General features: G+C 46.6%; 1 protein-coding gene across 2 annotated transcripts in view; it reads left to right on the plus strand.

Moving 5' to 3' along the window:
- The window catches only part of LOC108937765 (dnaJ homolog subfamily C member 13-like), a 38,160-nt gene that overhangs the window by 11,376 nt on the left and 4,237 nt on the right, over positions 1 to 22,547 (plus strand). The window contains exons 5-52 of one of the 2 annotated variants that reach the window (XM_018757910.2): positions 88 to 129; positions 376 to 576; positions 992 to 1,198; positions 1,946 to 2,041; positions 3,044 to 3,135; positions 3,362 to 3,528; positions 4,143 to 4,222; positions 4,379 to 4,548; positions 4,722 to 4,821; positions 4,980 to 5,087; positions 5,571 to 5,726; positions 5,925 to 5,981; positions 6,154 to 6,275; positions 6,439 to 6,514; positions 6,713 to 6,808; positions 7,167 to 7,310; positions 8,021 to 8,038; positions 8,742 to 8,824; positions 9,576 to 9,729; positions 10,458 to 10,561; positions 10,727 to 10,886; positions 11,539 to 11,601; positions 11,776 to 11,877; positions 12,399 to 12,503; positions 13,706 to 13,908; positions 14,229 to 14,313; positions 14,672 to 14,826; positions 14,958 to 15,003; positions 15,100 to 15,254; positions 15,415 to 15,616; positions 15,720 to 15,835; positions 16,042 to 16,120; positions 16,388 to 16,523; positions 16,762 to 16,946; positions 17,069 to 17,143; positions 17,444 to 17,563; positions 17,650 to 17,829; positions 18,143 to 18,337; positions 18,956 to 19,069; positions 19,180 to 19,296; positions 19,605 to 19,782; positions 20,073 to 20,164; positions 20,482 to 20,581; positions 20,702 to 20,776; positions 20,864 to 20,976; positions 21,188 to 21,357; positions 21,657 to 21,699; positions 22,197 to 22,370. In XM_018757910.2, coding sequence (XP_018613426.2) covers positions 88 to 129; positions 376 to 576; positions 992 to 1,198; positions 1,946 to 2,041; positions 3,044 to 3,135; positions 3,362 to 3,528; positions 4,143 to 4,222; positions 4,379 to 4,548; positions 4,722 to 4,821; positions 4,980 to 5,087; positions 5,571 to 5,726; positions 5,925 to 5,981; positions 6,154 to 6,275; positions 6,439 to 6,514; positions 6,713 to 6,808; positions 7,167 to 7,310; positions 8,021 to 8,038; positions 8,742 to 8,824; positions 9,576 to 9,729; positions 10,458 to 10,561; positions 10,727 to 10,886; positions 11,539 to 11,601; positions 11,776 to 11,877; positions 12,399 to 12,503; positions 13,706 to 13,908; positions 14,229 to 14,313; positions 14,672 to 14,826; positions 14,958 to 15,003; positions 15,100 to 15,254; positions 15,415 to 15,616; positions 15,720 to 15,835; positions 16,042 to 16,120; positions 16,388 to 16,523; positions 16,762 to 16,946; positions 17,069 to 17,143; positions 17,444 to 17,563; positions 17,650 to 17,829; positions 18,143 to 18,337; positions 18,956 to 19,069; positions 19,180 to 19,296; positions 19,605 to 19,782; positions 20,073 to 20,164; positions 20,482 to 20,581; positions 20,702 to 20,776; positions 20,864 to 20,976; positions 21,188 to 21,357; positions 21,657 to 21,699; positions 22,197 to 22,370 — 5,811 coding nt within the window. The remainder of the gene's footprint in view (positions 1 to 87; positions 130 to 375; positions 577 to 991; positions 1,199 to 1,945; positions 2,042 to 3,043; positions 3,136 to 3,361; positions 3,529 to 4,142; positions 4,223 to 4,378; positions 4,549 to 4,721; positions 4,822 to 4,979; positions 5,088 to 5,570; positions 5,727 to 5,924; positions 5,982 to 6,153; positions 6,276 to 6,438; positions 6,515 to 6,712; positions 6,809 to 7,166; positions 7,311 to 8,020; positions 8,039 to 8,741; positions 8,825 to 9,575; positions 9,730 to 10,457; positions 10,562 to 10,726; positions 10,887 to 11,538; positions 11,602 to 11,775; positions 11,878 to 12,398; positions 12,504 to 13,705; positions 13,909 to 14,228; positions 14,314 to 14,671; positions 14,827 to 14,957; positions 15,004 to 15,099; positions 15,255 to 15,414; positions 15,617 to 15,719; positions 15,836 to 16,041; positions 16,121 to 16,387; positions 16,524 to 16,761; positions 16,947 to 17,068; positions 17,144 to 17,443; positions 17,564 to 17,649; positions 17,830 to 18,142; positions 18,338 to 18,955; positions 19,070 to 19,179; positions 19,297 to 19,604; positions 19,783 to 20,072; positions 20,165 to 20,481; positions 20,582 to 20,701; positions 20,777 to 20,863; positions 20,977 to 21,187; positions 21,358 to 21,656; positions 21,700 to 22,196; positions 22,371 to 22,547) is intronic. The other variant, XM_018757911.2, reaches the window with a different exon arrangement.

Raw genomic sequence — 22,547 nt, forward strand, 5'->3', positions numbered from 1 at the left:
GAGTTTTCTTCCTCCTCCCGTGTTTGACCTGGGGCTTACAAGTATGTGTCCCAATCCATGCACTTTCTTCTGTTTTTCTCTCCGTAGAGGTTCAGAGCAGACTTTTCAGAAGGGAAGACAACTGGAAAGGTGAGTTCCGCATGTGAAGAGCCAGCCATGGTGGTTGCATTTAAACTACTCACACTGCAGGGTGCTTCCCCCCCCCCCCCCCCCTCCTGTTTTTCTTACAATACAAACTACAACAGAAGTATTAATCTGTTCATCTGTCCTTTTACAAAGAAAGCCAAAGTTGTTACTGGGGGTGGGTGCTTTGTGGATCTTTGTGGCTGTAGGTGTCACTTTTCCGTGATCATCTGCTGCTTTTGGTTTCTGCAGCGCTACAACTGTTACAAACACCACTGGAGCGACACTCGAGCACCAGTGGTTCTGGAGGTCACTCCCGGGGGCATCGACCAGTTCGATCTGCACACCAACCGCCTGCTCTGCTCTTATGACTACCGCTCCATCGAAGGCTTCGTCGAGGTCTCTGACTACCAGGGAGGATTCTGCATCTTGCATGGGGGCTTCGGCAGGATGGTACGCAATAGAACGCCGGAGGGTTGTCTGTGTCATCCCTTATTTTTTTATAAAATGCACTTTCTATAATCATACAGCTGGTAGCATTGTAGTTAGAGCTACTGCCTTTGGACCCAAAGTTGCAGGTCTGATCCCCACCTCTGGCTGTAGTACCCTTGTGCAAGGATCTTACCCGAAATTGGTCCAGTAAAATAACCCAGCTGTACAAATGGGTAAATAATTGTCGGCAGACTAACGTTGTAAGTTGCTTTGGAGAAAAGTGTCAGCTAAATGAATAAATATAAACCATACAGTTAATCAATGGTTTTATTATATAAAAATGTTTTTTCTTCTCTCTCTCTCCTCCCCTCAAATCTGTCTTCATTCTCCATCCCCTTGCTGACTTCGTTTCACCTTTCTGCTCACCCCTCCGCAGCACCTTTTTGCCTCGGAGCACAGGGGCGACATTATCCGCAGCGCCGTGGAACAGGCTGGAGCCTCCATCGGCATCACGCTGCGTCTGCGCAAGGAGGCGCTGAGCTCCGAGGGCTTCGTGGCAGCACGTCTGGGGAAGTACAGCTCCGACGAGTGCATCACCTCACTGGCTGAGTTCTTAGTGCAGAAGATCTCATCACGACACACAGTTGGTGACTTTTTTCCCTCTCCCCCCCCCACTTTCACGCCTGTCTTCTTTCACTAATCTGCTTTTTCCTGTGTGTCAGTTTGTCTGCCTTAACGTTTTCAAAAAACTGCAACAAAGCGCAAAAAGGTAAACATGAGTGCGTATTTAGAGAAACAAAAGCTGGATGTCCTTTATATTTTAAACCAACTATGTGCTGAAACATAAAATAACCAATGGCATCCATATATACATACACATATATAATTTAAGATTGTGTTGTACGTACAGTCCCTCCCTATTCTCTCTAGACTGTTGTTGCGTCTGCCTCTGGCAACAATGTGGCTTTGTCATTTTAGTTACCTTGTTTGAGTGTAATGGGTGCTGTGAGCAGTGTTGCAACTACCTGTATTTGTGCACCTTGTCTCGAATCTCTGTGTAGTGTCTAAATATTTCTGTCATAGCTGCTGTGTGCAACTGAATTTCCCCTTGGAGATCAGTAGTGTCCGTCCGTCCATCCATCCATCCATCCCTCCCTCCCTAATTGTCCTTGCGATACAGCGTTGAAAAATAGCCTTTGCTGCATAACCTGAGCTCACTGCATAGCAAAATATTTTGGAAATATTCTTTTCGTTGGCTTTATAGCTTGGAAAGGAAAGATGAGTTCCTATTGAGCTGACCTGTTCAACCTGCCCGTTTCTCTTGGCTCTGAGAACTTGGCGATCCACCTTCCTGCTAATGTCATTGAGCTGATCAATCTGTCCCTCTCAGGAGCCAGTGAAGAGGATTCTGGGGCTCACGGAGACCTGCCTGGTGGAGAGGGACCCAGCCTCTTACAACGTCGTCACCCTCAAGCCTTTTGGAGAGGTGGGTGAGCCGTGCCCAGTGAAGATGGCATTGCTGTTTTCACAGGAAACGGTTGGGGTTGTAGGGTGGGACCTCCGCCCTCTTCCTCCTCTTTCAGAGTACTTTAATACTCATGGAGAAAAGCCCAAACTCCAACACGTGTTCCCACCTCCTGCCACCTCCCTATCAGAAAAGTCAGGCATGCCTTAAACTTCTGTCACTGACTGAAACATTCGCTTGTAATACTTGACCTTTGTTTTTTAAAAAAAAAAAAAAAAAAAAATGGTGAACCACAATTTTGTCTTTTTTGCTCTGAATTTCCAGATTGCTTACCATAAGTTGTTCTTCTATTGCTTCCAGTCCACCTTTTCCCAGTTAGTTTGGCTCATACTTATAGTAAGTATGAGCCATTCAGAGAAATGGTGTGAATAAGCAGTAAAAACAACTTTACACAAGCAATTTTGCAGCTGCTATTTTTTAATACTAAAAATGTCTGTAAATGGGTAGAACGCGGAGGTTCTCGATTCTGGCTCCGTTTTGGTGGAACGATCTCCCCCTCTCACTCAGAACTGCTGAATCTCTCTCCACATTGAAAAGGTCTGAAAGCTCATCTCTTCCACATTCACTTTGCCCATAGTTTGTGCATGGTGTAAATGTTCATGTTCTATAACTTTATCATACCCGGATTAACCTTTACACACCTACTCCTGTAATGTAACAGAAATGTTTACGTGGAAGAAAAAAAATTACTCAAGGTGATTTAAGAATTGTTGATATTTCGGTAAAGTTTTATACAGCTACTCGTGTGATGAACACTGGTTCACATGGTGGAAAGAAACAAACTGCACTTCAAAATCACACGTCTGCATCTAAGTGTCTCTTTCTGCTAATGTCATAAACACATTGTATTTTCTGTGAGATGCACGTGGCTTTGGAGAAGTGTCTGCTAAATGAACACTTGTAAAATAGAAGACGATGTAATACAAATTCAGAAAGAACCTCTCGCCGCTGCTCTCGCTGCAGGTGTTTGCGCTGATCTGCGACGTTGAGAATCCTCAGATATTCACGGTTGAGTTCATCAAGGGCCACATTAGAAAGTACTCGTCCACGGAAAGGTAGGGGCCGCACCTGAATCTTCACGTTTGCGTTGTTCGCTGCGCAGCTCTGTAATGAGTTAAAGGCAGCAATTTTAATCTGTCCTAGAATGCGGGAGTTGCCCGTTCTACATTGCTGCAGAATGTAGATAAATCCGCACTCGCTTCCCAGAGTCACTTTCTCATTAGTTACTTCCACAAGAACTGTTAAGAGGTGGTGCTAAGTGGCAGGTGTCACCCTTTGCAGGGATGCCCTCTTGGCCAGCCTGCTGGATGGTGTGCGGGCCTCAGGGAACCGCGACGTGTGCGTGAAGATGGTCCCCACCCAAAGGGGACAGCGCTGGGGGCTGCTCAGCTTCCCTGTGGAGGAGGAGGTGGAGAGTCTGCACCTCAGGTTCCTCAGTGCTCCTCCCAGTGAGCGGCCTCCCGTTCTAAACCTCCACGGCCTTTCACGGCAACGCAAATTTTTGCTCGGGCGGCGCAGCGAGTAGCGCTGCTGTCTCTCAGCGCCTGGGTGGTGCGAGAGGGCATGGGTTCGATCTCCCCTCAGTCTGTGTGGAGTTTGCATGTTCTCCTCATGTCTGCATGGGTTTCCTCCAGGTGCTCTGGTTTCCTCCCACAGTCCAAAGACATGCTGTTCAGGTTCCCCCATTTTGTGTGTGTGTTCGTTCGTTCGTTCGTTCGTTCGTTCGTTCCGCTGATGTCTGGATGAGTGACCCATTGTAAGCAGTGTATTGAGCACCTTGGTGAATAAGGTGTGTGGGCTGATAACGCTACGTAGTTTATTGGAAGTCACTTTGGAGAAAAGCATCTGATCAATAACTGTTATGCTCAGCTTAAAAATGGAGAAATATCTAGATTGACAAAAATAAAATGTCTGTCTATAAATGGAGTCTACTTTCCAGTAGTCCAGTGTCTTCAATATAGAGCAGTCCGATTTGTATTTCTTTGCAGGCCATTGACTCGATAGATGTTCTATGCAGTAGTGGAATGTGCCGAACTTGAAAATATTGTTTCCTTGTTCTCAGATGGCAGCTTTGCAGATGCTGTGTTCAGGTTCAATGCCAACATCTCTTATAGTGGAGTGCTGCATGCAGTCACACAGGATGTGAGTGTGTCTCTTCTGACCATCCAGCGTTTTCCTCTCTTGTTTAGTAAAGTTATTGTCGGGCAGATTAGTTCTTTCCCATTCTGTTTTGTCCCATTGAAGGCATTGTGGAGCTTTATTCTCAAATACGCCTACGTTCATTTGACACCCCTTCAGGGCCTGTTCTCGGAGAACAAGGAGAAGCTGATCAGCAACGCCATCCTGGCACTGCTTTCCCAGGAAACCGAGACTCAAGGGACCAATGCTGAGCTGGAGAGCCACTTCCAGGCCGTCCGAAGGCTCGTGGCTTCCAAAGCAGGTTTCCAGGCCTTCACCCAGCTACCAAAGTAAGAGTGACCTCCGAGACTCACGAACTCTCAACTCGCATTCCCTTTGTGACTGTAAACATCCAGTTGTCGTAATTCTTACGGTACATCTTTTGTGAGAGAAGCGTGCAAGATTTCAGCTGGCATGGGTCGTTGACTTCTGCTTGACGATGCTGACGTTGTGGCTGTTCAAGGTTCAGAGAAAGACTTGGAATGAAGACTGTCAAGGCCCTGAAGAGGAACAACAGTGGGGTCACTCATGCTGCTGTTGACATGCTCTGTGCCCTCATGTGTGTAAGTGTGAAGGTTCTAGACTCCACCGGCCTCTGAAGGTCTTCCATATCCTCTGTGCGATGTGTATTGGTGATGTGAATATTTTAAGTAAGCAGCTGGGTGTTAACGAGGACATCACGATGACGATGATCCCGACTAAGTGCCATCTGTGCTTGCAGCCGATGCACGACAATTACGATCTCCGTCAGGAGCAGCTAAACAAAGCCTCGCTGCTCTCCTCACAAAAGTTTCTGGAGAACCTGCTGGAGAAATTCACCAACAATGTGGTAAGTAAAAGACCTCACAGCCCTCACTATGGGAGTTTGCATGTTCTCCCTGTGTCTGAGTGGGTTTCCTCCGAGTGCTCTGGTTTCCTCCCACAGTCCAAAGGCATGCTGTTCAGGTTCCCCCATAGTGTGTGACAGAGAGTGTGAGTGTGTTCCACTGATGTATGGATGAGTGACGCAGTGTAAGTCACCGCAGTGAATAAGGTGTGTGGGCTGATAACACTACATGGAGTTCATTGGAAGTTGATTTGGAGAAAACCGTCTGATTGAATGAATAAATGTAATTCTGCATATACTACCTCATCATGAACTTACTGACTTACAGTAACTTCCTTATCTTCTCACTCGTTCACATATCCCCTGGCTGTTTTATTGTGTTCACATTTGTATACAACGATAATGCTTTGGGCAGTGCAGGAGTCGGTGCTGTATCCTCACGCTGAAGTTGACATCAATGCCCTTCTTTTGTGTGTGCACCCACAGGAACAAGGCACTGGAGCCCTTGTCATCAGCTCCCTACTGGACTTCCTCACCTTCGCTCTTTGCGCCCCCTATAGCGAGACCACTGAGGGCCAGCAGTTTGACATGCTCCTGGAGATGGTGGCTGCTGATGGAAGGACACTCTTCAAACTCTTCCAGGTAGGTAGACGGTAAGATTGGTGTGATGGAAGGTTCTAGAACCTTCCATTTGTTTTGTACAGGTACAGAAACTCCAGCTTCTTGGCTGCAGCCTAGTGGAACTGGTGTGTGGAATTGTTGTAACAATTAGTAACAACATGTGATTTCTGGCTGTTTGGTCCAGTTGGCATCATGAAGTTGACTTGTGCCTGTCTACAGCACCCCTCCTTGGCCATTGTGAAGGGAGCTGGCCTGGTCATGAAGGCCATTATTGAGGTGAGGCTGCATGCATCTGCTGTCCTGCCTTCATTCTCAGAGTGAGAAGATCTCAAGAGTATCGTTATTGCGGTTGCTGATGCTTCATTTTTCTTGTTTTGACCGTAAGTTGTGCTTGTGGCAGTTATGGTAAGAATCGCGATGGTGTTGACAATCACTGTGTTGCTGAAAGGAGGGGGACAAAGAGATCGCCACAAAGATGCAGGAGCTGGCTCTGAGTGAGGGGGCCTTGCCTAGACATCTTCACACCTCCATGTTCACCATCAGCACAGACCAGAGGATGCTCACCCACAGGTGATGACTTCAAACGCAAACCCCTATTTCACAGTCCGACGTTAACCTCGACACATGTTCAGACACCTGCTCACCGAGAGTATGTTTTACACCCACCGGAGTGCAGAACCCTGAAGGGTGGAGCTAAAGAACTTCTTGACAGATCAGCTTTTTGTGCCCATAGGCAGTTGAGTCGGCACCTTGTGGGTCTATGGACAGCAGAGAACCTTGTTGCCATGAGCCTACTCAAGAGAATACTGGTGAGTGCTGGTGGTCGGTGGTCAGTGGTCACTCCACTAGCTCATATTAGTGATAAACTTCGGTGAAACTAAGGTTCACCTTCACCTGTCTCTTCTACCAGTTTGCTCCCTTAGCAAATGTTTCCAGTAAGCTCCTTGTTTTGGCTCTGAGGTGGGTGAACTTGTATGACTTGTAAGTGGGATTGGTCTCATCTCCAGCCATCAGGTCTGCTAGCATACCTGGACAGTACTGATCGTGTACCTGAGAAGGATGTGGATAGGATGCACGTTCGAGACAACGTCAAGATTGCCACGGTAACCGCCTCACAGTTCTCGAAACAAGCAAGCAAATCGTATAACTGGATAACGATTAGTGCCACGAACGATAAATGCAAAATCAGACTTTTCTGTAGTTTTTAGTTGCATTTTGTACTGTCAAGTCCTACATCTTAGGCAAAAAAAATGCATTTTATCTAATCTGTATGTAGGGAAATAAGTCATGAGTCATAAGTAATGAGCTTACAAAAACAACACAGATAAAATCCCATCTGTTTTGTATATCTGATAGATCTCCTTAACCGACCTTGTTTACCTAAGGCCATGTGGTGTGAATTATGCTCATCTCACTGAAGTAACTCTGAACTTTTGCAACGGTGCTCCGCTGTCCCCACAGGACCAGTACGGCCAGGGCACCAAGGTGCCAGAGTGGCAGCGTCTGGCTGGGAAGGCAGCCAAGGAAGTGGAGAAGTTTGCCAAGGAGAAGGTGGATGTGATGCTGATGCACTGGCGCGATCGCATGGGCATCGCACAGAAGGAGGTGTGCTGTTAGTTTTGTCGACCTACTTGCTCCTGGGGCCATCCTGAGATCTGCTGACAGCTGGTCTTGAACTATGCTGATGTTCTTCAGCAAAGCAGCGAATGTTCCCACGTTGGCATGATCTTACCTCCATTTGGTTGGCAGATACTATCTTCACTGTCCATGGTTTTCTGACTCTTATTCACTCTGAGGAATTGCACACTGGATCAGTGGGAATGTTTTTCTCTTGCCTTTTGAGCATTATTATGCTGTTGATTTAATGTGAATTTCCTTTTTGATCACCATTGGGTTCTGACACAGGGACTCATTCAAATATTTTGTTCTGGTTCTTCCATCTTTGATGTAATTGTGGGGATGTCAGAAGGAGTTTATTCACTGGCATTGGGACCTATATGATGGCTTTGATTAGTGTGGGTTTTGTAGCACTGTACTAATGAGCACTTCTTCTAGAGCACAATATGTTGGCACCATCTAGTTTTTTCAGTCAAATTTTAGTGCTGACTAGCTGCTATACAGTCATCACATCACCCTGTAAACTTGTATAGCTCAAATGAGATGTAAAACACTGAAAAAGCTGACACTGGAAGTATGAGTATGGTCACCTTGTCATTGATATCCCACTAAAGGACAAACTGAAAGAATTGTAATCTGTTTCCACCTCTTCCCCCCCCTTCCCTGTCCCTTGTGTCTTTTTGCCGTCAATCAATCAGCAGGACAGAAATACTCTGGTGAGTAGATGACTGGTGCTGGAAAAACCATAAGCCTGTTACTGCTCTAATCTCTACATCAGCACTTAATGGCAAGAATTGCCTACATCTGTGTATCAGGTTTGAGTTAGTCTGCCATTCATCCATTTCATATTGTATGGGAATAAGTACAGAAGCTGAGGTGTGTGTGTGTGTGTGTGTGTGTGTGTGTGTGTGTGTGTGTGTGTGTGTTACACCTCATATGCATAATATGTAATATCAGACACCAGACATATCGAACATGCTCGTTAGCTCTGTTTAGTTCTAGCTTGTGTTCAATAGAAATGATTGTCGCAGTAAGAAAAGTAGATCTGATTTGCGATTCCGTTGTGAAAAAGAGGCAGTGTTACTTTCAACAGGGATTTAAAATTTCTCTACAGCCGAATTGATAGCTCAGAATGACAACTCCAACTGGCATATAAGGTATCTTAGTCTAGCATTACCCAAAGGGTAACAAATTGCATTATTAAGGTTTTTGTGTGTGTGTGGGGTTTTTTTTGGTGAACTAGACCCAGCTGTGCATCCTGGAACATGGTTCTTCTGTAATAATCCACATTAACCCGCTGCCTTGATCACCCGCTAACTTACCTAGGTCCTTCCCCTGAACTATAGAGGTGGAAGTCTCACCCTGTTCACACGAAGGCCGCCCGGCGGCTGTGCCTGATGCTCACTTGGTTCATTGCAGAATCTGAACCAGAAGCCTGTGATCCTGCGGAAGAGGAGACAGAGGATCAAGATCGAAGTCAACTGGGAGCTCTTCTACTACAGGTGGTCTGTTGTTTCTGACCTGTGGGTATAACCGACCTCCTGCCGCTGCTCCTGCGGGAAGGACGGACGCATTCAGTCGAGCCTTACTATAAACTACAACCCTCGGATGCACCAGAAAATATATTCATTCCTCTTTATATTCCTTTATGGTTTACACTGTAAAGGAATATAAAGTTTAAGTATATGGACGACAGAAGTGTAACTTTCTTCTGCTGGAAAATTTTTACATTTGAGCTACGTAGCAATTGTAATGAATTTTGGGATGCTTGTCTACTCTTCTTGGACTTATTAGATAGTGCTATATGGTCACACCTGTAAAATCCTATAACCTTCTGCATGTTTTTCGGTTTGTGGATGTATTTGGATTTTTTCAGGGTGTTTTTCTGCTCTGTTTTTGCGATGCACTGCTCTTCAAAAAAAAAAAAAAAAAAAAAAATGAAAAAAAGGTAATAAATGCTGTCTGAAGTAATTTAGGACTCAGCATCATAGCTTTACCACTGTACATTTGGGAGATGCACTTAAACATATATCTAAGTAGACAAAGTGAATGGTTGGGTCACAGGAGAATGTAAGACCTGGTGACAGTTAAAATATTAGCATTTAAATTTTTTTTAATGTAAGCAAAGTAGAAATCAATGAAATATTCCTCCATTATATTACACTTTTGCTCTCAACCTCACTCACACACAGTCCTCTTATTTGTTCTGCTCTTCCTTTTTGTGCTTCTATCATGAACCCCTACCATCCCAAGGTTCCAGCAGGATCACGCGCAACCCAACCTGATCTGGAACCTGAAGACCCGGGAGGAGCTCCGAGACGCTCTGGAAGCGGAGATGCGTGCCTTCAACGTGGACCGGGAGCTGGGCAGCGCTAGCGTCATCGCCTGGAACCACCAGGAGTTTGAGGTCAGGGGTTAGTGGTGGAGGGTTGCTTGCTAAGGAGGTGAAATGTCTTCGAGTGGACTGGTGGCGCGTGATCCCAGAGCATCCTGCTGTTGGGTTTCTGCAGCGTATGTGCGAGTACATTTGACTGGTCGTTGCCTCATTGACAAAATGCCTGCATTTGATTGGTCAGCATTTAGTGTTCTTGTGTGTGTGCGATTTGACATCGGTGGTTGTTGACGGAACAGCTAATTTACGTTAAATAGACATTCAGACAAATGTAATGATTTTATACCTGTCTAATGGACAGGTGGACTTTTTTTGGGGGGGGGGGGGGGGGCAAAAGGGTGACGCTGACAGCAAAAACATGAGGAAAAACTATGGATTCGAAAATCGACAAATAGAAGTTCTTTTATGTTAATTTTATTCATACTGATATAAATATGTTCTGGCCCGATATGTGTCGCATACGGAATTGCATCTGACTATGCTAACAATCAAGCTTTTTTTTTTTGTTACAGGTTGTATATATTACATAAAGGTAATTGTAAACTTGTGAACAAACCAAGTTTGTGTTGCGTTCGTGCTTTTAAAGGATGTTTTAAACCTAGACATTTAGATGTCTTTCAGGCATCTCCTGGTATTGGTCAGGTGTAAAATTTGATGATACAGGTAAAATGCACCTGTTGTGTTGTCAAAGAAATATTAGTAGCTGAGCCCGTGTGTGTGTGGGGTACTTCTGCACTGTGCAGGTGAAGTACGAGTGCCTTGCGGATGAAATAAAGATTGGAGATTATTACCTGCGCTTGCTGCTGGAGGAAGATGAGAACGAGGAGACGGTGGCCATCAAGAGATCGTATGTTATCCTGTTGCTGAAACGTCATCAGTCAATGTGTTTGTGTCAAACGTACATCAAGATATGATGGAGTTATTAGGGCCATAAGTGAATTTGTTGGAGCTGAAAAGATCTTTAGAACAACGCCTTTGTACTTAATGAAGTCTCCCCATTGTCTCCTCCAAGGTACGAGTTCTTCAATGAGCTCTATCACCGCTTCCTTCTCACGTCCAAGGTCAGCATGAAGTGCGAGTGCCTTCAGGCTTTAGCCATTGTGTATGGGCGGTGCTGCGAGGAGATCGGGCCCTTCAGCGACACCAAGTACATCGTGGGCATGCTGGACCGGGTCAGTGTGGTGATGCTGGGAGGGGATGGGGCAGCATGGAGAATAGAAGTAGGGAAATTTTTTTTTTTTTTTTAATCCATTTATACATGCTGAATTTTCTGGATTTTTTTTTTTTCTTCTGTGTAGTTACATTTCTCATTACACTGTCTAAATATTACTTGCAATGGAGTAATTGGTGGGGAAAATGCAATATAGATGTTAAAGCCATTTTGATCAGGAGCTTTGCATCCCTCTACTGAAGGTTGTGAAGTACAGTAGTCTCCCCCCAGTTGTCAGGGGATATGTTCCAAGACTCCTAGTGGATGCCTAAAACTGCAGATGGCACCAAACCCTATGTATACTTAAAAAAAAAAAAAAAAAAAAAAAAAACTTGAACACAAGCACTGCGATAGCGCGACAGTTAATCTGATAACCAAGACGGCTACTAGGCGACTAACGGGCGGGTGGGGTATACAGTGTCTGAATCCCGTCCCGGGCGGGACAATGTAAGATCTCATCACACTACTCTGAACGGCGTGCAATTTGAAATGTATGAATCGTTTCTGGAATTTGCCGTTTAATATTTTCGGACCGCGGCTAAGAGGAGACCGCTGTATACTGTGCTGGAGTTCGTGAATTCACAATGCTGCTTTTCTTTCTGTCTCTCTGACAGTGCACAGACCGGCTGGAGAGGGACAGACTCGTCCTCTTCCTCAACAAGCTCATCCTCAACAAGGTGAGCGCAGTCCCTCATTTTCGGTCCGTCCGCTCTCCGCGGTCCGGTTGCTCGCCCCTAAGTCCTTGCAGCTAAAGTGTGCGTTTTACGCACATCAAAAGTGGAAGCCTTTGACAAACCCTGTCCAGCTGAAAGATCTTTAATTGCTTTCTTTGCCCAAACTCTTTTTCGAAGAAAAATGTGAAAGAACTGATGGACTCCGGTGGCGTGCGCATTCTGGTGGACCTGCTCACTCTGGCCCACCTACATACCAGCCGAGCTACTGTGCCCCTCCAGGTGTGTGTGTGTGTGTGTGTGTGTGTGTGTGTGTGTGAGAGAGAGAGAGTGTTTTCCATAACAGCTACCAGCTTGTGTTTGAGTGAACTTACTCTGATTAGGTTACACTTCACACTCTTCCTGGGGACAGCTGGTAGTGTAGTGGTTAGAGCTGCTGCCTTTGGATGCAAAGGTCACAGGTTCAATCCCCACCTCTGGCTGTAGTACCCCTGAGCAAGGTACTTACCCTAAACTGCTCCAGTAAAATTACCCAGCTGCCTAAATGAGTAAATAATGGTAAGCTTGTAGTAATTGTAGTCTTAACATTGTCAGTTGCTTTGGAGAAAAGCATCAGCTAAATGAGGAAATTTCTTGCTGAGCATAACAGCTGAAAGAAATAAGTAGCAATGTGAGTCATCACATCACAAAAAAAACTGATTCCTTTTAAAGCTCATAATCTACTTAATATGTACTGTTGCTCCAAGGCCAGTGTCCATCTCGCAGACCTGCCGCTCACTACTGTCCCTCTCTCGATGCACCAGAGCAATGTCCTGGAGGCAGCCCCGAACTCCAAGAGGGAGAGCGTGAAGGAGTGGTATTTCGGCAATGCGGATAAGGAGAGAAGGGGGCCCTTCAGCTTTGAGGAGGTGAGGTTCTCCTCCGTGTCGAGGCGGAAGCTCTGAAGCGCTGCTCGTCGGCTAAACGGTCTCTGCTTGGCTCAGAGCGTGAACGTGGTCAAGACTGACCTCGCAGGATGCACCATAGTCATCTGGGTAAAAGCGTGCAATGTGCTTTAGCGGAAGACGGTTAGCAAGACTTTCTTTCTTATGCAGATTCTTCAGCCCTGGAGAAGTTCAGAAGGAACTTGTTTCACTTTTGTTTGCCGTCTTCTCTGGTTGGACTCGAGTGTTGGTTCACAGTGGAAAGCATAGATGCTGTATTTAGCTAAATCCTCTAACTTATGTTTTTGCTTATTAGCTCTTTTCTTAACAGTGTAGATTTGAGGTCTACGGCAGATATGCATAACAAAGAACTCAAAACACCAGCTGTCTTGCTACTTTCATTTTTATTTTTTTTTTATTTTTTTTTTTTGGTCTGATACTACCATTCTGCTGGTTTGTGGTGTTCTAGTAGCTTTGTACTGCAGAACCTCAAAGCAAATGCGTAAGTGGTCATAGCGGATGATGGTCGATATATGTATGAGTCACCCAGTGTAAGTGTATCTAGCAGTGTAAATCACCTTGGTGAATAAGGTGTGTGGGGCTGATAACACCACATAGAGTTCATTGGAAGTTGCTTTGGAGAAAAGCATCTGCTAAAGAAATAAATGTAATTGTGTTGGATACATTTACGTAGCAGTCAGTTGATTGGGAAAACTGTTCTGAAGAGACTGGTTTCAGCATCTCTTTGGATTTGATGTGTTGGATTTTGGGGGCGAGTAGCGTTGCTGCCTCACAGCACCTGGGTGGTGTGAGAACGTGGGTTTGACCCCTGCTCAGTTTGTGTGGCGTTTGCATGTTCTCCCTGTGTCTGTGTGGGTTTCCTCTGGGTGCTCTGGTTGCCTCCCACACTCCAAAGACATGCTGTTCAGGTTCCCCCATAGTGTGTGAATGACACAGAGAGAGAGAGAGTGTGTTCCACTGGTAAATGGATGAGTGACCCATTGAAAGTAGTGTAAGTCACCGCGGTGAATAAGGTGTGTGGGCTAGCAACACTACATAGTATCCGTTGTAAGTCGCTTTGGAGAAAAGCGTCTGCTAAGTGAATAAATGTAAATGATGCACATTTTATGTTTCGCTGTTTTGTTCTGTTACCTTACTGTACTCTGCTTTCCTCCCTCATCCCTTAGATGCAGGACTTTTGGAATGAGGGGACCCTCACGGCAAAGACGCGCTGCTGGTCCCAGGGCATGGATGGCTGGCGCCCCCTGCAGGCCATCCCCCAGCTTAAGTGGTGTTTGCTGGCCAGCGGACAGGCGGTGATGAACGAGACGGACCTGGCCACCCTCATTCTCAACATGCTCACCACCATGTGCTCGTACTTCCCCAGCAGGTACCCCGATGGGTTACGTTGCATGCTGACAGATACTTGGCTACACATCAGAGATGCATTTGTTGCACTTCAAATTATTTCTTTTCGCCTTTACGTTCCGCTTAACTATGTGGTACTGTTCAAAAGGGTTCTGAAGTGACCAAGGTTCTATGCCGCAGGTCCAGGTCTTCACTGGTGGTTTGGTTTTTGCCCTGGTCTCCACAGAGGCCTTTAAGATTGTCAGGCACAAAGTCGACTTCTTGCCCCACAGCATTACAACGTTGCTGTCCTGCAGATTCTGGGGGCGTTTAACCAAGGTGTGTCCCTGCTTGTTGACACAGGGACCAGGACAACGCCATCATCCGACCGCTGCCCCGGGTCAAGAGGCTCATCAGCGACAACACCTGTCTGCCGCACATTGTACAGGTGAGTGTGAATGAGACACCCCAGACTGGGTCACTGTTCGTCTATGCTGCTTGCTTCTTTCTGAAGTATTTAATTGCAGGTGTGTGTGTGTGTGTGTGTGTGTGTGTGTGTGTGTGTGTGTGTGTGTGTGTGTGTGTGTGTGTGTGTGTACGCGCATACACAGGTATATAATATAGAGATAATAGAAGTCTGTTCTTTAAGTTTTATAATTGGCTTGCTTAATTGATGGATGCCATTATGTGTCAGTGTTACATTGATTTGAATTGAAATTTTTTTTTTTTTTAACTCTGTGATCACTTGTATAGTTAAGGTTCTTATCGACTGTGAAGATCCTTCTGCATTTTGTCTTTTCATGCAGCTGCTTTTGACTTTTGACCCTATCCTGGTGGAGAAGGTAGCCGCCTTGCTGTACTTGGTGATGCAGGACAACCCCAGCCTTCCTCGTCTCTACCTCACTGGGGTGTTCTTTTTCATCATGATGTACACTGGTTCCAATGTGCTTCCAGTAGCCCGGTGAGAAAGGGAGAACAGGCGCACGCACACAGCCCAATAGAGTGGTCTCAGTCCATATCATCTTGCCCATTGATATGCAGTACTATCATATTCCAGCATCCCTGGTTTACATTTGTTTTTGTGTTTTCCAGCTTCCTTAAATACAGTCATCTCAAACAGGCCTTCAAGTCTGAAGAGGTAAGAACCATACAGCACCGTCCAGTTTTCAAAGCGACAGAACATCCATGTCGCAGCATCTCCTGAGCCCTTGTGACCCCACCTGTCCCTTCCCAGGCTAAAGGTCAGGATTTGGTTCAGCGCAGCATTCTGGGTCCGGTGCTGCCCGAGGCCATGGTCTGCTACCTGGAGAACTACGAGTCTGAGCGTTTCTCCGAGATCTTTCTGGGAGAGTTCGATACGCCTGAGGCCATCTGGAGCAGCGAGATGAGGTGGGTGGGAAGTGGTATAGTTCCATTTACGCATAGGCAGCATGTGAAGTAAAATTGTGGCACAAATTATAGTCTATATCGGAAGGATGGTGTCATAGTTTGGATGTGACCCATAGTGTTTCTAATGATATGTGTGTTGGTGTGCTTGCACCCCCAACAGGCGCATGATGATAGAGAAGATAGCGGCCCACCTGGCCGACTTCTCGCCACGACTGCAGAGCAACACACGGGCGCTGTACCAGTACTGCCCCATCCCCATGATCAGCTTCCCTCAGCTGGAGAACGAGCTCTTCTGCAACATCTACTACCTCCGGCACCTGTGTGACGCCAATCGATTCCCTGGCTGGCCCATCCGAGACCCGGTAAATCATGTGTGAGATGTGTGCCTCGGAGCTTCGTGAGAAATATACACCATGGTGGGTGTATGTTCTCGTAGTTCTCATGCCTTCATATGTCATTTTCCAGGTGAAGCTGCTCAAGGATACCCTGGAGGCCTGGAAGAAGGAAGTGGAAAAGAAGCCCCCCTCCATGTCCATGGATGAGGCCTATGAGGTGCTCCAGCTGCCCATAGGACAGGGCCAGTAAGTTTGTGTTTTCCTTTCTTTCCTCCCTACTAATCTCAGTAGCTTTTGCTGGAGCTTGGTGTATCCCTCTGTTTTCTTTATGATGTGTGCGTGTACTAGGCAGTAGGCTGCAGTGACTGTACTGCTGAGTGAGTGAGGTGGAGTCGATTCACAATCGCACATTGTGGTGTTCATAAGTGACTGGCCTTATTGTCTGTCCACAGGCACGAGGAGAGTAAGATCAGGAAAGCTTACTTCAGACTGGCTCAAAAATACCACCCAGACAAGAACCCAGAGGGCAGGGTACGTCAGACCCGAGGGCCTTAAGAGAGAGCACGCTGTCAGTGTTTGATGCCTGAAGTACCTTTGATGGTTGGCAGTAGAGTTAATACAAGTATTGGTCTGTGGTCTGACCAAATGAGACCACGTCATTCCTTTACTCAGCTGCAGCTCTCCAGTAAAACACATCTGACTTTTGGTTCCAGGGTGGGCTTCATGGGGAACATTATGGACAGTTGGTGTTGAGAGTATTGGAAATGGTTCAACCTGTTCGTCCTCTTTTCTGCACAGGACATGTTCGAGAAGGTGAACAAAGCCTATGAATTCTTGTGCACCAAATCAGCCCGCGTCATTGATGGACCCGACCCAGAGAACATCATTCTGATCCTCAAGACTCAGAGCATCCTATTCAACAGGCACAGAGAAGGTCCAGCCTTTGAGTGGGCTTTCCTTTCTTGCTGTCCTCTTGTCACCTCTGCTCTTTCTGCTCCCCTTTTCTCACGAGTGTGTGGTGGTCAATACTAAGGGTTAACCTAATCCTAGTATCTTTACTGTGTGAGCAGCTCCAGTTTGCTCCACTTACTATATTTGTTCCAATCTAATAATTTGATTGGCAGAGTTGGGTTGATGTCGTGACCTTGACATTACATCCATATGTTTTCCAGAGTTGAAGCCTTACAAGTATTCTGGTTATCCCATGCTGATCAAGACTATTACCATGGAGACGGGTGACGAGCAGCTGTTCTCCAAGACCTCCCCCCTACTGCCTGCCGCTACGGAGCTGGCTTTTCATACTGTGAAATGTTCGGCGCTCAATGCCGAGGAGCTGAGGAGGGAGAATGGCATAGAGGTGCACCCGCCCACACATCAATGTGTCCACAAACACGTCTCATTGCTGCTGCCCTCACTGTAGGGTGGACCACAGGAAGACACGGCTCAGTTAGTGAGAGTGTTTCTCTTCTTCACTCCCAGGTACTGCTGGACGCTTTGTCTCGTTGTGTGGCTGTGCTCACTGCCTCCAGCAAGCCTGATGACATGCCAGTGCAGGTAGGCCTTCATCATTTGGCTGCCCATGTCAGTGCCTGCTCTTACTGTCCATCACAATAAGTTTCACTTTTGTGTGTAATTGAAGGAAAACATGGCTACAGGTCTTCTGCTGTTTCCCATCTTGTCTCTGTCCCATTCGAGTAGAGAAATGAATAGTGTCACCATGACTGCGTTCTTTGATCTTTACATGACTAGTTACCTCATCAGAAACAGGATTCATTTAACTGAATGAATCGATATGAAGAGTAATAGTGTTGAGCTTTAGACTGAAGACCAGTATTGGCTGCCATGTTTCCCTAGGTGTGCGGGCACATCTGCAGGTGCTACAGTGTGGCGGCACAGTTTGAGGAATGCCGGGAGAAGATCACTGAGCTACCCAATATCATCAGAGACCTGTGTCACATCCTGTACTATGGCAAGGTGGGAATCGCAAGCGATGGTTCTGCTACTGTGACTGTTGAGACTTTGGCCCTTACCTCTCCTGTCCGGCTCCCTCCTCTCTGCAGGCGTTCCCACGGACAGCTGCTCTGGTGGTAGAATGTGTCAGCTCCTTTGCCGTGGACTTCTTCCTACAGACGCACATGTACCACGCTGGTGTGCTATGGCACCTCTTGGTCTACCTCTTCAATTATGACTACACGTTGGAGGAGAGCGGTGTGCAGACAAGTCAGGAGACCAACCAGCAGGTGTTGCCTTCTCGAAACACCAGTTAACACAGGGTTTTGTTTTTGTTCTTTCATAGAGGACCTTCAACTGAAACTTGTTTTGAGATTGGATGTAGTATAGTGATAGGCACTTGCACATGACCTGAAGTTTGCAGGTTCAAGTGTTAGACAGTGGGTTCTGTTATATCCTTGACTGAGATGCTTAACCTGAAAGCCACCAGCAAAATGTCTGTATAAATTACTGAAAGAATTGATAAGATGAGGTAAATGGCAAATGAAAAGACATGGTGGTAAATTGATGATCCCTGGGCTTGTGTGTCACTGCCACTTACAGGAAGTGTCCAACAACCTGGCCAAGCTGTGTTTGGTGTCCCTGAGCCGACTCGCAGGGTACAGTGCAGAGCAAGGGGAAGAGTCGGTGCAGGAGGAGGAAGAGGTTCCTCCTGAAAACCCAAGGGTCCGCAAGAGCCTGGCTGCTATGCTGACCCCCTACATCGCCAGGAAGCTGGGCTCCAACTCACCCACAGAGGTGAGCACTTTATTATATCCCAGCTGTTTGTTCTGGAAAAGCCAACTGGAAATAATGTGTTGGCATGATAGACTGAAGACGTTGATCTCTAAGAAAACGGTGCAGCTGGTGTCCGTGCGTGCGATGGTGAGCACAGCGAGTTATGATTGGGCTGCGGAACTCTACTAGGAGGGGCAGTAGCCAGCCTGGGTGCAGGAGAAGCATGTGACAGAATTCCCAGTTTTTCCGCTGATAGATATTTCAAGGTTAAGGGTATAAAGTAGTTATATCATTTGCCTTGTGGCTTCCATCCTGCAGCCTCGTGATCTTGGAGGCATGGGAGAGGGAAACTGTTGTACAAGAACTTTACAGCCTCTGCATCTGTGCTCCTCATTAGTGATTCCATCATATGAGGAGATGATGTGCGGCCTTCTATGAGTTGACCACTTGTGCTGAGATGTGCCAAAAAATTTGTAGAGTAGTAAGTGGTGAATGTAGACCCAGTAGGGACACTTAGACAACCCATTTAGGTAAATGGATCAGAACCTGTGCAATTAGACTACCCAAGGTACAGGAGAGTGGGCTGTTGTGATAGAGTAGAGTCGAGCTCCAGAGTCTCTTCCTGCACTTCTGCCCCAGGTGCTGAAGCTGCTAAACAGTAACTGGGAGAACCCTTATCTCATCTGGAACAACGGTACACGGGCTGAACTGCTGGAGTTCCTTGAGGCTCAACAGGAGGGCATCATCAAGAGGGTGAGAATGTGGGTGGGGCTGTGGGTTGGACTCTAGTTGGGGTTACGGGTCAAGCTATGTCTACAGATCTTTTCAGCATGTGTGATCGCTCACCTTTCTTTGGTGTCCAGGGTGAGTGTGACAAGCACTTTGGTTCTGACTTCGTCTTCAGTGACCACAGCAAAGAGCTGATCATCGGAGAGATCTTCGTGCGGGTCTACAACGAGCAGCCGGCCTACCCCCTGGAGGTCAGTGCTGAGCTCATGCGCCACTCCAGATGCTAATTTTGTTCTCTACTCATATCTTTGGAAATGAGTGTCTTCCATAAAATGAGCTGAAATTTTTTTTCTCTCCCTTATGAAAATGTTTTTATTACTGTGTGATTTAGTCTATTATATTCACATTTCTTGCCAAAGGTGTGTGTGTGTGTGGGGGGTTTTTTTTTTTTTTTAAATCTTTTATCTTCCATTGCTTTATATCAATCTGACTACACAGCCCTGGGTGCCAACAGGTTTGGCACATAATCTGTCTTTCTCTTTTCACTTGCTCTCCCGAGTTCCCCAAGGCATTTGCAGCCAGCCTGTTGGACTATGTGGGCTCCCAGGCCCAGTATCTGCACACCCTGCTCGCCATGACCCAGGCCAGTGCTGTGGAATCTCAGCAGCACGGCCAGCGGCTCCACTGGGCCGAGATGGCACTCGAGGCTCTCCGCAACGTTATCAGATACCACCCTGGTACGAAGGGGGCACGGTTTTTAGAAGCGTCCTGTGTTACTACTTTGAGAGCTTTCAACAAACTATGATTTGAATGAATGACTCAAACTGGCTGTTGAGAAAGTCTTTGAAACTCTAGATGGCAACATCAGTTGCTCCAAAGTGAAGAGAAAGGGCCTCTGATCAGTGGCAAAAAGCCTTTGTTTTCTCTTGCCTCCCCAAGTTTGCTAACTTTTGGTTATCAGCGTTGGTGGAATGTGTTGGCAAGGGCTCATCTGCTCTGGTTACAGACTGGAAGGTGTCTTTTGCAGGGTCAGAGACTGAGTGCATTGGCCACTTCAAACTCATCTTCTCCCTGCTACGTGTTCATGGCGCAGCCAATGTTCAGCAGCTGGCCTTGGAGGTACTGCAGCTCAGTTTCTCTGAGATACTTTGGTGGTCATTGCTACCTGTATGGTGTATTAGAGTTCAACAGCAGTACCTTCTCACTCAAATACTTTAGGAAGTTATATTGTTAAGATTCAGCCAAATGCATCAACGTGCAGGTTTTTACATGTAGGCTCAAAATCTGAAGATGCATATTAGCTTAGTGTTTGTTGTTAAACTATAATAAGTAGATGAGGGTTGGATTGTTGTACGAACTGATTTTATCCCTTTTGTTTCCACGCTTCTCTTCTCATCTTTACATGACTCTCTGAACTCTTCAACCTGTGACTGTAGGTTGTGAACATGACCACAGCGAACAAGGACTGCGTGAGCAACATTGCCGAAGCCCTGGTTCTCTCAAATCTGCTGATGCTGCTGCAGTCGTTGCCCTCCAGTAAGGAACCACTTACTGTCATCAGTGCCCATAAGGGAAAGCTGCTATCAACGCTGGTCTGCCGTAGAAGGGAAGTGCTAAGCGGAATTAATCAATGAATGAATTTTGTCTTACCTGGAGGTCGCCAGCTGGTACTGGAAACTCTGTATTCATTGACTTCTAACACGAAGATCATTAAAGAGGCCATGGCAAAAGGTTAGCGGCCGTCTTGTCCGTCTCCGGTCGCCTCTCTGCCTCTGTCATTAGGCAGGTTACCGCTCACATCCAGCTGTGGTCTTCTAGGTGCTCTCATCTACCTGCTGGACCTCTTCTGTAACTCCACCCACCCCCAGGTGCGCTGCCAGACTGCTGACCTCTTGGCTAAGATGACCTCAGACAAGCTGGTGGGACCCAAGGTCAGTCAGTGCAGCTCACATGGGCCCCTGGAAAAAATAATAGATGTTGTGATGAGCACAGAAATGTCTAGTTTTTACCTTAAATCTTAAACAACAAATTTTAATTTTATTCTTTCCACGATTTAATTCAGACAATGACACCGATATTCTCATCTGTCAATGTTCAGTGACTCACTCCCAATAATCTCTTGTCGCTTGCACTTACGCTCAGGTGCGGCTCACGCTGCTGCGCTTCCTTCCCGCCGTCTTTGTGGAGGCCATGCGGGACAACGCGGAGGCAGCGGTGCAGATCTTCGAGGGCACGCACGAGAACCCCGAGCTCATCTGGAATGACAGTTCCCGGGAGACGGTCTCCACCACTGTCCACGACATGATGCTGGCGTATGGAAGCCCCCCGCTTGGTCCTTCAGTGATTCGAATCTGTAACTCAGTTCTGTACAGTGGCACAGGTGTCACTGGTGTAGGGAATAAACATCATTGCCCTATTCATCTGAGAAGGTTACAATGGTGTGTCGAGCAAAGCTGATTCAGAAAATGACTAACGTAGGTCTTCGATGGTTTTGTGCAACTCTGGCCTGCAAGAGAACCTCAAGGGAGATCTTGTGTATCTGGACTCCTGCCTGTGCTCTGTAACAGCCATTAATCAATTTCTTTTGTCGTCCTCCTCTCCTTTTTCTCAGACACTACAAACAACAAATGGCTAATCCTGACGTTAGCTGGAAAGTAAGTGCTTTGTTTAAGGGTGGCGAGTAGCGCTGCTCTCTCACAGCACCTCAGCAGTGTGAGAGGACATGGGTTCGATCCCCACTCAGTCTGTGTGGAGTTTGCATGTTGTCCCTGTGTCTGCGTGGATTTCCTCCCACACTCCAAAGACATGCTGTTCAGGTTCTCCCGTAGTGTGTGAGCAACAGAGTGTTCTGCTGATGTATGTACTTACCCAGTGTAAGTAGTGTATCTAGCAGTGTAAGTCGTCACGGTGAATAAGGTGTGTGGGCTGATGACACTACATAGAGTTCATTGGAAGTCAATTTGGAGAAGTGTCTGCTAAATAAATGTGAGTATGTAAATGTTTTTAAAAAAAAAAAAAAAAAAAAAAAAAAAACCCAAGTGGACTGTTGACAACTTTGTGTTAAGCTAAGGTCTGTAGATCATAGATCCTTAACTACAAAGCTCATTTTGAAGTTGTAGGTGTTCAGCTTCCTTGTGCGTGTGTCACTCAGTTGCAGGAGGACTTCATGGTGGCGCACGGGGCAGGGCAGGGGGAACTGGTGGTTGGCGGAGTCTTCCTGCGCATCTTCATCGCGCAACCAGGCTGGGTACTGCGCAAACCTCGCGAGTTCCTGGTGTCGCTCCTGGAGACGCTGACGGAGCTGATGGAGAAGAACAACCCCAACGTAAGTCCACCTGCTGCAGCGGGCGCTGTCCCCTCACCAAGAACTTACCAAAAAGGCCCAGACAAAACCATGGCTCAAGTCTCTTGGTTAACTCCACTATTATGTCAAGGTGACACTTTAAATGTGAGACCTGACTTTGTTAGGTCAACATCTGCTTGGACATGTCAGGTGGGTTTC

Source organism: Scleropages formosus, chromosome 7, assembly GCF_900964775.1.
Source record: "Scleropages formosus chromosome 7, fSclFor1.1, whole genome shotgun sequence".
Classification (NCBI taxonomy): Eukaryota; Metazoa; Chordata; class Actinopteri; order Osteoglossiformes; family Osteoglossidae; genus Scleropages; species Scleropages formosus.